This window comes from Bufo bufo, chromosome 3 (genome assembly GCF_905171765.1).
Source record: "Bufo bufo chromosome 3, aBufBuf1.1, whole genome shotgun sequence".
NCBI classification, from domain to species: domain Eukaryota; kingdom Metazoa; phylum Chordata; class Amphibia; order Anura; family Bufonidae; genus Bufo; species Bufo bufo.
Window position 1 is genome coordinate 404,967,527 of NC_053391.1, and position 17,093 is coordinate 404,984,619.

The 17,093-nt window shown below is 42.6% G+C and overlaps 1 protein-coding gene across 1 annotated transcript in view; it reads left to right on the top strand.

The window, feature by feature from the left end:
- The first annotated feature begins 2,573 nt into the window (after window positions 1-2,573).
- Window positions 2,574-17,093, top strand: part of CASTOR2 (cytosolic arginine sensor for mTORC1 subunit 2) — a 164,046-nt gene continuing 149,526 nt past the window's right edge. Inside the window, exon 1 of the mRNA XM_040424824.1 lies at window positions 2,574-2,964. Within this exon, the coding sequence (XP_040280758.1) occupies window positions 2,852-2,964 (113 nt within the window). The 5' untranslated portion in view covers window positions 2,574-2,851. The remainder of the gene's footprint in view (window positions 2,965-17,093) is intronic.

A 17,093-nucleotide genomic window follows, 5' to 3' on the forward strand; every position in this document is an offset into this window, starting at 1 on the left:
GGGTTTTTACATATCTAAGACACTAACCCAAGTTCAGGGCAGGCAGGGTTTTTACATATCTGAGACACTAACACAAGGTTAGGGCAGGCAGGGTTTTTACATATCTGAGACACTAACCCAAGTTCAGAGCAGGCAGTGTTTTTACATATCTGAGACACTAACCCAAGGTCAGGGCAGGCAGGGTTTTTGCATATATAAGACACTAACCCAAGGTCAGGGCAGGCAGGGTTTTTACATATCTGAGACACTAACCCAAGCTCAGGGCAGACAGGGTTTTTACATATCTGAGACACTAACCCAAGGTCCGGGCAGGCAGGGTTTTTACATATTTGAGACACTAACCCAAGTTCAGGGCAGGCAGTGTTTTTACATATCTGAGACACTAACCCAAGTTCAGGGCAGGCAGTGTTTTTACATATCTGAGACACTAACCCAAGGTCAGGGCAGGCAGGGTTTTTGCATATATAAGACACTAACCCAAGGTCAGGGCAGGCAGGGTTTTTACATATCTGAGACACTAACCCAAGGTCAGGGCAGACAGGGTTTTTACATATCTGAGACACTAACCCAAGGTCAGGGCAGGCAGGGTTTTTACATATCTGAGACACTAACCCAAGTTCAGGGCAGCCAGTGTTTTTACATATCTGAGACACTAACCCAAGGTCAGGGCAGGCAGCTAAGTATCAGAGTTGAAAAACACCACACCTTCACTGGTTAGCTAGACAACTAAGAACCTAAAGTTCTGCCAAGGAAAGGTCAGCAGCTCAGTGTTAGGGTACGACCACATGGTACACTGTTTCTGAGTTAGGGAAACAGTATAGGTTGGTGTGCTATGTTGTTTTCGTGGCTCTCATGCACCACAATGGGAGCCACTGAAACAGTGGGCGCCAGAGCACTCTGCTGTTTCCCGGCCGGGAGGTGGTCAGGACTGTGTCTTATCTCGCCTTAGTAATAGTAAGAGGAGACAACCACTTTATGGACAAATATAACTTCTCTTTTTTTTTTTTATTAACTCTTGGTTTTGTCTTCCAAAACTCTATCAGGAAACCTGACCATGTGGCCGTACCCGTATAGCAGAAGCTGGTTGGTAGTTAGGCTACTTTTACATTTGCGTCAGAGGATTCCGGCAGGCAGTTCCGGACGCGGATCTGTCTGACAAATGCATTGAAATACCGGATCCGTCTCTCCGGTGTCATCCAGAAAAACGGATCAGGTATTTATTTTTTTCACATTTTTAAAGGTCTGTGCATGCGCGGACCGGAACAACGGATTCATCAATGCGGCAATTTTAATGCATTAATGCATTTCAATGGAAATTAATGCCTGATCCGGAATTCCGGCAAGTGTTCAGGATTTTTGGCCGGAGAGAAAACTGCAGCATGCTGCAGTATTTTCTCCGGCCAAAAAAACGTAACAGGGACTGAACTGATGCATCCTGAACGGATTGCTCTCTATTCAGAATGCATTAGGACAAAACTGATCAGTTCTTTTCCAGTATTGAGCTCCTGTGACGGAACTCTATGCCGGAAAAGAAAAACGCTAGTGTGAAAGTACCCTAAGAAGGGATGCAGCTGCACACAGAGCAAGGAGAGGAGGGAAGTAGTAGTGAAGGCAAAAATGGGAGTAGTAGTTTTCAATAAATAACGTTCCTAATAGAAGTAGTGGGGCGTGAAAGACACAGGCCACCAATGTAACACCATCCATATACCAGATAACCCCTTTAATGAATATATTGTATTTGTGTAGGAAGCTGCCAACAGATCATGTTATTCTCTTTCATTTTATCTGCTGTAGGTGCTTGAGAAGGACAACCTTCCTCAGATATAGGACTAATGAGGAAACCATGACAGCTACACGGACACAGCAGCTGCCATTGTTGCAGGGCCTCGTGGCTAGCTTTATAGCTGTGGCCTACTTTCCGGCTGCATTCAGGAAATGTATTAAAACTGGTATATAGCAAAAGTGGAGTATTTGCTCATGGCAACCAATCAGGTTGCTGTTTACATTTTTCAGTGGGTGTCTGACAAATACGAGGTGCAATCTGATTGGTTGCTCTTGGTAACCACACCATTTTTCCTCTGTCTTTCTCTGCAAAGTGTTCAGAGATGTCCACCCCTGAAGTAAGGCAATAGTATGGATAATATACAGTTACTGCCTCTCATGGGGCACTGTCAGGACTAGAACTTCCCTCACCCACATATTATACAGTATGTGCCCTTCTCTGGAGCTCCTCACACAGAAGGAGCCTTTTTCTAAACTTCTGTCAGTAATATCATGGAAGAACATACCCTCACCCCAGCATGACATAGCAAATACCAGGGAACAATAGACTATATTGTCCAATACAAAGCATATAAGCCAGACTGGACCTTAGGTTTAGTCTCAATGACACCACACGACGGTGGCGGGTAAATATCCTCCTAATAAGCCCGCTAGCATTCCTTTGCGTCGCACTGTAGACGACATAAAGCCACAAACAACACCACAGCGCCTTCCTCCTCAGCAGCCCCGTGGACTACACTTCCCGGCAGCACTCGGGGCCGGCGCACATGCGCAGTGAGGAGCGGCTTTGAGTGGCAAGTTGTTTGTTACAGTGTAGCACCAGCTGCTTTTTGCACTCTGGAGCCGCCGCTGTGCGAGTCTTCCTGAACTCATTCAGCTTCTCAGCTGCCCCTCTCCCCGTGAATCCCCTCTGTCTCCCCGCTTACTGCCCCTTCCTCCACTTTCCCCACCAGCAGCCCTGGGGGGGCAAAAAAAAAAAACCCCTCCAAAACGATAAAGATCTGCAATCCACACAAAAGGCAACAACACTATTCCCTCTAGATGTTCTACAAATGAGAAGAAGAAAAAGATGGAACTGCATATCCTAGAGCACAGGCTAAAAGTAGCCAGCATAGCCAAGGAGAACATCCAGTTGTTTACCTATGGATTAATCAAACTTGCCTTTTTGTCCTCCAAAACCAGGTAAGTGGCATCCTGGGCACTGCAAAGGGGGGGCATGGGGGGCACAAGAATTGGGTCACTTCTCACTGGTTGATTCCCTAGCTGTGGATGCACAAAGCCCTGAGAAAAACAACTTCAGGTCCTTGAATTGGGCGATTGTGACTGTCATTGGGATGCATGGGGGGGGACATTGAATGAATGGAACAGGTGTTGTTTTTAGGCAGAAAATGGAAATCTAAAATAAGATGTGTGTGGATCTCTGTATATGATGTAGACGCAGGGATCCTATTGGCTGGGTGCTCTGTTTATTTCTATATACCCCTACGGTGCGGGGCTGGAATCTGGATAAACAGCCATCCGTGGCCCCCCTTTTTCTCTCCGGATGTATGCCTGTGTACGCTTACCCCCGGGGCTGAGTGCTAGCCTTGCTTTTTTAGATGTTTTAGGTTGCAGTGAATTTGTTTTTGCTTTTTTTTTTGAGGCCTGATGTCCATCTCCTGCACCTTTTTCCAGGAGCCCATGGGACTAGATTTTTTTTCGGATTACACTTGTGCCCATTGTTCTGCCATGCTATGACAACTTAGAAAAACACATAGCTAAAGTTTGCCTATAGGATCAATGGTCCTATTTGAAACAATGGCTTGGGCTTTGATAGGGGGGAGTGGCAGCCTAGGGAGAGCTTGCAGAAATGTGCCCAGATATTATTTGAAGCTTTTGTCTCCCCAGTGGTTGAGCTCTGCCATTGTTTGCAAAGTAATTTATTCCAGACCCTTGTTTACTTACTTTGCCTCTGCTCTGGGGGGGCCGAAACTGTGTGAAGTGAGGTGTACCAGACCGCCCGCAGCTCTCCGAATCACTCCAAGGCCAGGCAGTCCCCCTGTGGGGAGTGAAGGGGTTATTTCAATTATTTGGTAATAGCTGCTGAAGCTTTTTCACATTTCTCTGCCCCCCCCCCCCCCCCATCAATTAAATGCTGTAATGATAGTTCCATAGGTTGTTTATGACAAGCAGCAAATAGGTGGGCATAAAAGCCAGCGCCAGAGACGCGACGGGCGGATGAAATATTTTCCTGTTCCTTTTGTTTTAATCCTGCCATTCCAGTTGTTGCATGTTTGATGAAATGGATGTTTACAAGGAGTAGGGGAAAAAAAAGTCCATGTTACTTCAGTACTTAACACAAAGAGAAGCTTGAGACTGAGGCCTGGCTTTTTCCATGGATGCAGTGCTATACGCCGCGGGGGTTTGGGAGTTGGGTGAACCCCCTTTTTTTTTTTAGCATACTGGGTCTTCGTTTTGCCGTTTGCAGAAATATGAAATGTGTGGAGCGGCGAGTATCAATGAATGGCCTCGATTTCTACCCCAGATCTGAATATTAGACAGGGATGATGGACTGTCCATGATAATGTTGGGCACCTATTCTGATAGCAAACAGATGTTGACCGAGGGTGGTCAATGAGGACTGGACTACACTCCTATGTAATTGTCTGGAGTGGGTCATTGTTGTCTTTGTTACTTGCTTGATTTTCATGTGGCCTTGTTTTTCTTTTGCTGTTTACATGCCTATTCGTATACTTACCTGTATCAATGTGGTATCTAATGCTTATACAATAACTGCTTTAGAAATTGGTCAATGGTGCACGAATATGAGGAGTCTTAGGCTACTTTCACACTGGCATTTTGGTTTCCGTTTGTGAGATCCGTTCAGGGATCTCACACGCGGTCCAAAACGGATCAGTTTTGCCCTTAATGCATTCTGAATGGAAAAGGATCCGCTCAGAATGCCTGTTTGGCTCAGTTACGCCTCCATTCCGCTCTGGAGGCGGACACCAAAACGCTGCTTGCTGCTGACAAAACTGAGCCAAACGGATCCGTGCTGAGTTTCTGACACACAATGTAAGTCAATGGGGACGGATCCGTTTTCAGTGACACAATCTGGCACAATAGAAAACGGATCCGTCCCCCATTGACTTTCAATGGTGTTCAAGACGGATCCGTTTTGGCTATGTTACAGATTATACAAACGAATCCGTTCTGAACGGATGCAGACGGTTGTATTATCTGAACGGATCCATCTGTGCAGATTCATGACGGATCCGCACCAAACGCGAGTGAGAAAGTAGCCTTAGCCACCCACTCCTAGGAAACCATTCACACAAAAAGTGCAAAACAGTCCATACAATAGGTTTGAGGCAATTTTATAAAACGGCCTGTGGCCTAGCATCACTGGCAGTTCTTACCTACTGATGAATGTGTCTCTGTATGTCAAAAAGTAGGGTTTGAGGCAGAGTTGTAGAAATGACCGAGTAGATGGCACCAGCCTTAGGCCCCTTCCACACAGGCGTCACGGATTTTGTCCGGATGCGTTGCAGGAAACCCTTGCGAGTGCGCACGCAATTTCAGTCAGTTTTGTCTGCGATTGCGTTGTTCATTTTTTTTCCGCGCGAGTGCAAAGCGTTTTAATTCGTTTTGCACGCGCGTGATATAAAACTGAATGTGGTACCCAGACCCCAAACTGGGACTTCTTCACTGAAGTTCGGGTTTGGGTTCGGTGTTCTGTAGATTTTATTTTCCATTATAACATGGTTATAATGGAGAATAATAGCATTCTTTAATACAGAATGCTAAGGAAATTGTCCCTTGAGGGTTAAAAAATAATACAAAAATTACTCACCTCATCCACTTGATTGCGCAGCCGGGATCCTCTTCTTTCTTCTTCTTGCAGGACCTGCAAAAGGACCTGCTCTGACGTCATCGCGCTCACAACGTGATGAGCGTGGTGATGTCAGCGCAGGTCCTGCTGAATGAAGATAATAGGATCTTCTATCTTCATTCAGCAGGACCTGCGCTGACATCACATGGTGAGCGCGATTACATCATCAACGGTCCTTTTGCAGGTCTGGCAAGAACAAGAAAGACGACGATAATGGCTGCGCAGTCAATGAGGTGAGTAATTTTTGAATTATTTTTTAACCCTCAAGGGACATTTTACTTAACATTCTGTATTAAAGAATGCTATTATTCTCCATTATAACCATGTTATTTATTATCATCTCCTTAGCAACCATCCGCGAAAATCACATTTCATCCGCACTTGCTTGCGGATGCAATGCGATTTTCGCGCAGCCCCATTTGCTTCTATGGGACCTGCGTTGCGTGAAAAACGCAGAATGTAGAACATTCTGCGATTTTTCACGCAACGCACAAGTGATGAGTGAAAATCACCGCTCATGTACACAGCCCCATTGAAGTGAATGGGTCAGGATTTAGTGCGGGTGGAATGCGTTCACGTCACACATTGCATCCACGCGGAAAACTCGCCCGTGTGAGAGGAGCCTTAGTGAAACACAAGTACGGGAAAAAACAAGTGTATACAGTGATTTCACGTATAGGCCCTGATTTATCAGCAGGGGAGAAGATGACGTTTGTCTTCGCATTTGTCTGTTTGCGTAATGGTGACAGTCTGTGCACTCAATTTATGAAAGTGGCACACAGGGCTTGTTAAATTTATTACAGTCCAACCCTCACATTCTGAGTAGACTAGGGCTACACAGCGATCTTGGGTATGACAGGGGTTATGCCCAAATATCCCAGTGTAGGGCGTCAACCATAATAATGAATGGGGTGGCATCATGGCTTGTAGGTTCATTTCTATTGGGCCACACGATGTGCTGTCCGGATCCGGAAATGCGGATCCGCACATACGGATGTGTGAATGGACCCTTATAGGGCTTTTTAGAATTTCCTATTGGCTAGCTTGTAACATTTGGCAGCAGCGTCATTTCCTCCAAAACAAATGCTGGCACCTACTTATGCCAGCACTCTTAAGGCTCATGCACACGACAGTTATCTGTTTTGCGGTTCGCAAATTGTGGATCCGCAAAACACAGATACCGACTGTGTGTGTTCAAAATTTTTCGGAATTGAAAGTCTGGCCCCTAATAGAACAGTTCTATCCTTGCCCGCAATGTGGACAATAATTGGGCATGTTCTATTTTTTTTGCCTAACTGCCATGCAGACATACAGACATGGAATGCACACAGAGTAGTTTCCGTTTTTCTGTGGCCTCGTTGAAGTGAATGGTTCCTCATACGGGCCGCAAAAACAGCGAACACGGGGAAAAAAATACGCTTGTGTGTATGAGCACTCAGCGCTCTGTGTACAAGCAGGAACTAGATCTTACTAGATTTCTGAGATTGAAGCTATGTAGATGGTCAGTAGCTGGTGGCATACTGGGCAGATGAAAGTATGGAGTAGCAATAGGAAAAAAGAACTACACGTATATTGTGCAATACTTATGTCTTGCATCCAAAAGCCACACCTATCACACGCGCACCACGCCCCCTTTTGTAAGGCACAATTCAAAAGGGTCTAGTCATAAGCAGCTTGACAGATATGGCGACTCGCCTACTGTACCTACAGCCAGGGGTGTAACTACCATAGCGGTAGACCATGCGACTGCTATGGGGTCCAGGGCAAGAGGGGGCCCAGTCTTTAGATGGTCAGGACTCTACCCTCTAAAGGAAAAACTTTTAGCAAACGAGGCAGTGAAATAAATGGCCCAAGGGTCATTGAAAAGGGTTTAGGTGGAAACCCTTGCGTCCTGTGTGGTGGGCCTGGTTTGATCCTTGCTACGGGGCCCTTACTTCTCTATGTACGCCACTGCCTACAGCATAAATTCCCCTAGCATAGGAAATGTTTTAATGTATTTTATTTTTTTAATTTTAAGAATTCTATTTTTAATACCAATTCTATCTTTTGGTAATTTGTATCTACTTGTAGACCTCCTATTGTCTATGAAAGGCTTTCAGTAAGCTTTGCTAGAGGCTCATACCTTTCTGTCTGCAGACTATCAGATACCCACACATAATAAATGCAGTTCACAAAAGTTCTGGCCTCCTTCCACCCCTCTCCATAACAACATTACATAATCATTTATTCATTGGCATGTTTACTTGTGTGTGTGTATATATAACTGCAGAGAAAAGGAGCAGGGCCAGCAATGTATTCAGCCAGTCAACACACCTATTATATTTTAGAATACGCTTTTTTGTGTGATATATATAATTTCAAAAAGGAATTCACTGTTTTGTGTAAAGTGTAAAATCCCATAGGGAACCACCAAAAATTGCCAGCTGTCAATTTTCATAGGAGGTATTTTCTAGGGTTTGAGACCAGAATGAGTCTTTAAAGGGGTTGTCTCATCATGAACAATGGGGGCATATCGCTAGGATATGCCCCCATTGTCCCATAGGTGTGGGTCCCACCTCTGGGACCCTCACCTATATCTAGAACAAAGCCCCGCAAGTGAAGGAGAGCGCATGCGCAGCCGCCATCCATTTATTTTCTATTGGGCCGGTGAAAATAGCCGAGCGCTGGCTCGGCTATTTCCTTCGGCCCCATAGAAAAGAATGGGAGCGGGGGGCACTCATTCACATCTGTGGTGGCCGGACTGGAGTCCTCCAGCCACCACCTTGGGGGGCTCGGTTCTCGATATAGGTGCGGGTCCCAGTGATATGCCCCCCATTGTCCATGATGAGACAACCCCCTTTAAGATTTTTTTTCTTCATACCAATGACTCGGGGTAACTGAATTATATGCCGTTTGCAGGCATATTTAGTTTATTCTGTGCATGTGACCGAAAACTAAATTTTTATTCAATTCAGTAGTAAAGTTTTATAAACTATTCACATGTTAACTGTGATGCTGCCAGAGAAAAATTTTAGATTATTATATTATTTATTAATATTACTATTATTATTTTTTATTATTAACAAATATTATCATTTCGATCGGCGCTCAACCATCCAGAGTCACCCTAAAAACAAGCGTTTATTTAACATTAAAATTAATACACAGTAAAAAAAACACAATACATAAATAATCCATAGTCAATAATCAATAAAATATAATACATTATTATTAATTATTTTGTAAAATACAGGTTTATTCACCTTTTTATATATGATTCAGTCTTTTCTTGGCATCTCCAAATAATGACCTATAAAGCTGCCTTGTGGATTCTGTTTGTAAGTAAGCCACAACACTGTGCTGGATCTGTCACACAATGGACCTCTTTCACTTTAATCCGGTCCATCGGGTTCCATCATGGCGTCCACTGTTTTGCCGATAAACCTAGCGCTGCTCATTGCCCTGTTTTGTTTGACAAGTATGACAGAATCTGCGACAGAGGCGCCTAACGGAGCGTTGAATGCGGACGTAATCTCAACCTATTATGGATTGAACTGTTGGATTTCAGCAAGGCCAATCCATGAGCTACCAACATAGGAGTCTGGAAGTGGATTTCTCCTCTCCCCCTGCTTAGAACAGGTATCTCTTCGGTATGGCCAGTCTAACGCCTTTCTCTGGTTATACTTGATGTATCCCTATAGAGTGTATTTGAGACGTACATAAACTTCTATATCTTGTACATGCAACCTATATGGGTACGTGAATGTAAGTAGACATTGATGCCCATTACAGCCTCAGGATTATTGCTCAGAGATCAGATTTAGGCTACATGCACATGACCGTGCTGTTTTTTGCAAAGAACGGAAGCCGCCTGTGTGCCTTCCGCAATTAACGGAACGGGTGGCCCATTGTAGGCATGCCTATTCTTGTTCGCAAAACGGACAAGAATAGGACATGCTATATTTTTTTGGCGGGGCCACGGAATAGTACAACGGATGTGGATAGCACACGGAGTGCTGTCCGCATCTTTTGCGGCCCCATTGAAGTGAATGGGTCCGCATCCGAGCCGCAAAAATGGCGGCTAGGATGCGGACCAAAACAACGGTCGTGTGCATAAGGCCTTAATCTGCTTGCATATTAAAATTCACCCCTGTTTAGAGGGATAACCTATAGCTTTTCACCAAAATTCAAAGTCTGTAACAGTGCCCACATTTTTGTTTTGCCTTTAGGATTCAGTAATAATATACTATATTATCATTGTATACTAAACACCTTTACTTTGAGAAAATGGCAACAATAAAAGTAGAGGCGTTCACGGAGAGCACGGTGAGTAATAACGTTAATCCTGTCCTTTTCTCACTCGGCTGTGACATTTGTCAAAGACGTTACACAAGTTTTATAAAGAATTTTTTAAATAAGTTAAGAAATTATGTAAAAAGATCTTACACAAAGTAATTCAGAAAAATGTCTTGACATTTTATGTAAACATATCTCTCCTATGTTAAAAATAGAACTATTCTAATGGTGAGACTGGATGGACCATGAGGTATTTTTCTGCCATCATTCTTCTAGATTTCTGTGTCGTTGTAATTATTTTGTACTCTAAGAAAACAATAGTTGCACTAAGACCTCATTTACACGACTGTATTTTTGGTCCATGTTCGATCTGCTTTTTTTTTTCAGATCGCACACTTACCCATTCATTTCTATGGGTCCGCAAAAAAACACACAGTGATGTCATCTGCTTTCTGCATTCAATTATAGAACTTGTCCTATTGTCCATTTTGCTGCCAAGAATTGGCTTTTTTGCAGTGAGTCCCGTGAAAATTGCAGGAAGCACAAGGACTTCATCTGTATTTTGTGGATCCGCATTCGCGGACTGCAAAATGGATGCATTCATGTCAGGGTGGATTTTATTTAAATTAAAATGATTTAAATCACTAGTCAGTAAGGCTTGATTTAAATCATAGTTTTCTACATAAAGACTAATTCTTGCTGGTATAACTTATAATATGCAAGTAGATGAAGATTTTTAGAATAACAACTTTTCATATTAGTTTGATTAGGTTGATTCTGCATTCATAGGTTTGTAGAAGTTAGGGTTAAGGTCTTTTTCTCAACTCTTTTCATGTTATAACATTTTTACTGTGAAGAAGAGGCATGTGATCTCTGCTGAGTCAAATTCAGTTTTGAGAACTACAAAAGTAAACCAAGCATCTGTGATAATATCTTGTAGGCAGAGAAACTGCCCAATAATCTTACAAAAACCTCTGGAAGAGCAGGACATTGTGAATGGATTAATGGAATTTATTTACCAAAACAATTACACATATAGAAACATAGAATGTGTCGGCAGATAAGAACCATTTGGCCCATCTAGTCTGCCCAATATACTGAATACTATGGATAGCCCCCGGCCCTATCTTATATGAAGGATGGCCTTATGCCTATCCCATGCATGCTTAAACTCCTTCACTGTATTTGCAGCTACCACTTCTGCAGAAAGGCTATTCCATGCATCCACTACTCTCTCAGTAAAGTAATACTTCCTGATATTACTTTTAAACCTTTGCCCCTCTAATTTAAAACTATGTCCTCTTGTAGCAGTTTTTCTTCTTTTAAATACTCTCCTCTTTTACTTTGTTGATTCCCTTTATGTATTTAAAAGTTTCTATCATATCCCTTATGTCTCGTCTTTCTTCCAAGCTATACATGTTAAGGTCCTTTAATCTTTCCTGGTAAGTTTTATCCTGCAATCCATGTACTAGTTTAGTAGCTCTTCTCTGAACTCTCTCCAAAGTATCAATATCCTTCTGAATATATGGTCTCCAGTACTGAGCACAATACTCCAACTGAGGTCTCACAAGTGCTCTGTAGAGCGGCATGAGCACCTCCCTCTTTCTACTAGTAATGCCTCTCCCTATACACCCAAGCATTCTGCTAGCATTTCCTGCTGCTCTATGACATTGTCTGCCTACCTTTTAAGTCTTCTGAAATAATGACCCCTAAATCCCTTTCCTCAGATACTGAGGTTAGGACTGTATCACTGATTTTAAATTCTGCTCTTGGGTTTTTACGCCCCAGGTGCATTATCTTGCACTTATCAACATTAAATTTTAGTTGCCAGATTTTTGACCATTCCTCTAGTTTTCCTAAATCCTTTTCCATTTGGTGTATCCCTCCAGGAACATCAACCCTGTTACAAATCTTTGTGTCATCAGCAAAAAGACACACCTTACCATCGAGGCCTTCTGCAATTTCGCTGATAAAGATATTAAACAATATGGGTCCCAGAACCGATCCCTGAAGTACCCCACTGGTAACAAGACCATGGTCTGAATATACTCCATTGACTATAACCCTCTGTTGTCTGTCCCTCAGCCACTGCCTAATCCATTCAACAATATGGGAGTCCACGTACAGCCTTATTCTACATAATTAAAACAAACTAATCTTTATTTCATGATGGAATAACCTTTGGATGGTAATATATTTTCCTCAAAAAAATCTGATATAAATAAAAAAAATCTTTTTTCTTTTTTCTTTTTAAATCATAGATTTTTATCCACCCTGATTCATGTGCAGGAGGCCTAAGGGAGGTAGTCTGCCTATACAAACCTAGTAATATTAAAAATAAAAACATCCCCTCCTTGTTTCCTTTGCAAGCCTCTTCATTTAGGTTCTAATCCCAGGTAGGCACACTTGACCCGACTGAATGTGGAAATGATTTCTTCTAATCTGCCTTTGATCCCTCACACATACACGGCACTCTTGCAGGCAGCATTGGTAATCTGAGGGTGCTTGACTTAACACTTCTTCAGGAATGCTTATAAAATCAGAATAGCTCTTTTGCATTTTTGTACTATTTTAGATGTATATTTCTTGCTTAAAGAATCATTTCAGGTTTTTTTGTGTTTTTTTTAGGACATCTAATGCTGACTTGGGTGCAATAAGATATTCTAGCAGTGCCATTTGTTTCAGCCCTGCTCAGTTACATCCATATATTTTAAATCCTTTTTTTTATGAGAAGTTGAGTCCTATATCCGAAGTCTGACCACCAGTCCATGTCAGTCTCCTTTTTGTGTGGCGGACTTCCTGCAGACTACTGGATTACATCAACATCCATCAAGTCCCTCCCTGCAGCTCTCAGGCAACATCCTCTCCTATCAAACCCCACCTTTTTAGTCTATAACTTCTCTAGAAATGAACGGGAGTTAAGAAGTATATCTAAATTCCATTTGCTTCTATGGAAGTTACAAAAACAGTGTAGCACAACATAGTAATCCCCATTCTAGAGATATGTGGATATGACAAATATCTAAGATGGGAATACCCCTTTAAGCATTCTCCCTGGAAGAGAATATCATGGAGTCAGGCCAGCCAGTATTCTTTATCCCCAGGGGCCCCACCTTCTTGATGTTGCTGCAGGGACACCATAATCAATTACCCTGTAGCGCAGGCATCCTCAAACTGCGGCCCTCCAGCTGTTGTAAAACTACAACTCCCACAATGCCCTGCTGTAGGCTGATACCTGTAGGCTGTTTGGGCATGCTGGGAGTTGTAGTTTTGCAACAGCTGGAGGGCCGCAGTTTGAGGATGCCTGCTGTAGCGTCTTGCTGCTGCCTGGTGCTGTGTGACCAGATAATAATGTATCTGTACAGTGGGCCCACAGAATGACTTTTACTGATGGACCCTAGGCACCTCTTTTCGACATTGGGTGTAGCCTCAAATACCTCTTAATTTCTCACAGTACTAAACCTCAAATGATCCTCTTTAGGGCTCGTTCACACAAACGTTTTTTGTGTTCCGTATACAGGTCGTTTATTGCGTTCCGTATACGGAACCATTAATTTCAATGGGTCCGCAAAAAAAAAACGGAATGTACTCCGTGAGCATTCCGTTTCCGTATGTCCGCAATTCCGTTCTGCTAGATTTTGAGTCTTGTCCTATTCTTGTCCGCAAATCGCGGTCCGTGGCTCACTTAAAGTCAATGGGTCCGCAAAAAAAAACGGAAAACATACGGAAATGCATCCATATGTCTTCCGTATCCGTTCCGTTTTTTGCGGAACCGTCTATTGAAAATGTTATGCCCAGCCCAATTTTTTCTATGTAATTACTGTATACTGTATATGCCATGCAGAAAAACTGAACCGAAACGGAAACACAACGGAAACAAAAAACGGAACAACAAATTCGGAAAAAACAGCCCGCAAAACACTGAAAAAGCCATACGGTCGTGTGAAAGAGGCCTTACTATGAAGATTCTGTTCCTCATTTGCACTTGGGGAAACCAGATCCTCTATTTGATAGCCCTCCTCGTTGTTTTTTAACGATTCCTGAATTCTTATGGTATTTTTACATTTCTGAAACTTGTAACCAAATGACTTGGGAGGAAATGGATGATCCATACGTCTGTTCCTAAATATGTTTGTTCACATTGCATTTAAAAAATATGAAGACTTCTCGAGGTTATGGAACATGGTCCGAAGTAAGGAAAAAATAAGAAATGGTGGAACCAAAAAGGCGTGGACAGTACAAAATTAAAGTGTCACTGAGCTTTCAAATAACCTTCAAAGGTTCTGATCGGTGGGGGTCTGAATGCTGAAACTCCCACCGATCACTAGAGTGAGGTGAGTGAAGCATTGTCATAGCGCGTTGTTTCTCTTCACTACATGAGACTGAATCAAGATGTGCCCATAGGCTTTCAATTGAGTCTATCTCCTGCAGAGAAGAGAGAGCGCGAGATATGTAAGCACTTTTCTCGTTCTGGTGATTGGCGGGGGTATCAGCCCTCAGACCCCCACCAATCAAGACCTTTGATACCGTATGTCGCTGTGATATATCAGAAGTTATTTGAAGTTGCACCTAAAAAGGCAGGTTTGTTTTTATGTTACTCAAATAATTCTAGTCTTGGAAAGAGAATGTTGGAATACTCTTCTTTGGGAAATGACGTGCTCTAGAGGTGTATATGTAGCCCTATGTAGCCTTATTCTTGAAATATAAAAATAGGGTCTCTACAGAGTCCAGGAGTCAAAAATACATTTTGACCATCTGGAGGTGCTGTATTAGTACAAGGAAATGTGCCATTTAAAACCAGATTCTTCTTCTAATCATTATTTTTTATTTTATTTTTTTAATTATATTTCGTGACCATGATTATATGGGCCAACATCTTGCCTGAGCTGTTCATTAACAGCAGTAAGAAAATTGCTTTACGGCAGTTCTATGGGTCATAGACACAATGGAAGGAAGGAGACCTCATTGGCTTCTATGGGAGAGTTTTCTAGGCATGCTCTGTGACCTGTGTGGAAATGCGTCGTCAAAATTTTTACCTGCTAGTTAAAATCAGATAGCACCACATCTCCTTTTTTCTGATGTTTTTATTTTCTGATTGTAGATTTTTTTAAAAAAAAATTTATTTTATTTCCTGAACATAATTATGGGGTCAGCCGTCTTGCCTAAGCAGTTCTTAACAGCATTTAGAAATATACTGTATGGCAGCCCCATGGGCCATAGACACAATGGACAGGAGGAGACCTCATTGACTTCTATGGGAGAGTTTTCTAGCAATGCTCTGTGACCTGTGCAGAGGTCACTGTACAAGGGAAGAATAGATAAGTTCTGACAATCACATACTGTGAATGGTGGATCCTGTCTTATCTATATGTAGGTGATATCGTTACAGGAAGGATTAGAATGACAAGTAACTGCAGTAAAGTGATCCATACAGACAAAGAAGTGGCACCTATTATTACACTTGGGCTACTTTCACATTCGCGTTTTGTACGGATCTGTTCAGATAATACAACCGTCTGCATCCGTTCAGAACAGATCCGTTTGTATTTTCTTTAACATAGCGAAGACTGATCCGTTTTGAACACCATTGAAAGTCAATGGAGGACGGATCCGTTTTCTATTGTTCCAGATTGTGTCAGTGAAAACAGATCCGTCCCCATTGACTTACATTGTGTGCCAGGAGGGATCCGTTTGGCTCAGTTTCATCAGACGGACACCAAGACGCTGCAAGCAGTGTTTTGGTGTCTGCCTCCAAAGCGGAATGAAGACGGAACAGAGGCAAACTGAGGCATTCTGAGCGGATCCTTTTCCATTCAGAATGCATTAAGGCAAAACTGATCCGTTTCGGACCGCTTGTGAGAGCCCTGAACGGATCTCAGAAACGGAAAGCCAAAACGCGATTGTGAAAGTAGACTTAGTGGCCAGTGTGAAAACTGCAGGATTTTATGATTTTTGTTATTGACTGGAAAATGTAAAAATAACATCATCAAAAATTCTTTAAAAATATGTTAAACATAAAAACGTGATTTAAACAATAGGTCATTTTCTGATAACACATTCCCTTTAAGTTACTAGTAGTTCATCATCATGATCATCACAAACCTAACCAGCTCTTTAGTGTCAGGACCCTATAATAGACCTACAGAGTGATACAGATTGACACAGCTAGCTAGATCTGCACCTGTGTCATACCATCACCTTCCTGAATTGACCAGCAAGGTTTAAGGCCCCTTACACACGGGCGAGTATTCCGCGCGGATGCGATGCGTGAGTTGAACGCATTGCACCCGCACTGAATACCGACCCATTCATTTCTATGGGGCTGTTCAGATGAGCGGTGATTTTCACGCATCACTTATGCGTTCCGTGAAAATCGCAGCATGCTCTATATTCTGCGTTTTTCACGCAACGCAGGCCCCATAGAAGTGAATGGGGTTGCGTGAAAATCGCAAGCATCCGCAAGCAAGTGCGGATGCAGTGCGATTTTCACGCATGGTTTCTAGGTGACAGTCTATTCACTGTATTATTTTCGAAAATAATAGCATTCTGAATACAGAATGCATAGTATGTGATCAATTGAGGGTTAAAAAAAAAAAATAATAATTAACTCACCTTCTCCTCTTCGCGTAGTTCCCGGTCTCTTCTCTACTTCTTAAAAGATGAAAATACCGGCTAGGACCTGTGGTGACGTCAGATCACATGCTCCAATCACATGGTCCATCACCATGGTGATGTACCATGTGATTGGAGCATGTGATCTGACGTCACCAAAGGTCCTTTTAGCCCACAGCTCATCATTAAAGAAGTAAAGAAGAGACCGGGAACTACGCGAACAAGAGGAGAAGGTGAGTTAATTTTTTATTTTATTTTTTAACCCTCAATTGATCACCTACTATGCGTTCTGTATTCAGAATGCTATTATTTTCCCTTATAACCATGTTATAAGGGAAAATAATAACATCTACACAACACCGAACTTCTGTGAAGAAGTTCGGGTTTGGGTACCAAACATGTGTGATTTTTCTCACGCGAGTGCAAAACGCATTACAAGGTTTTGCACTCGCGCGGAAAAATCGCGGGTGTTCCCGCAACGCACCCGCACATTTTCCCGCAACGCCCGTGTGAAAGAGGCCTTAGGGTTCTTTGTTTGGTTTACATTAATAAT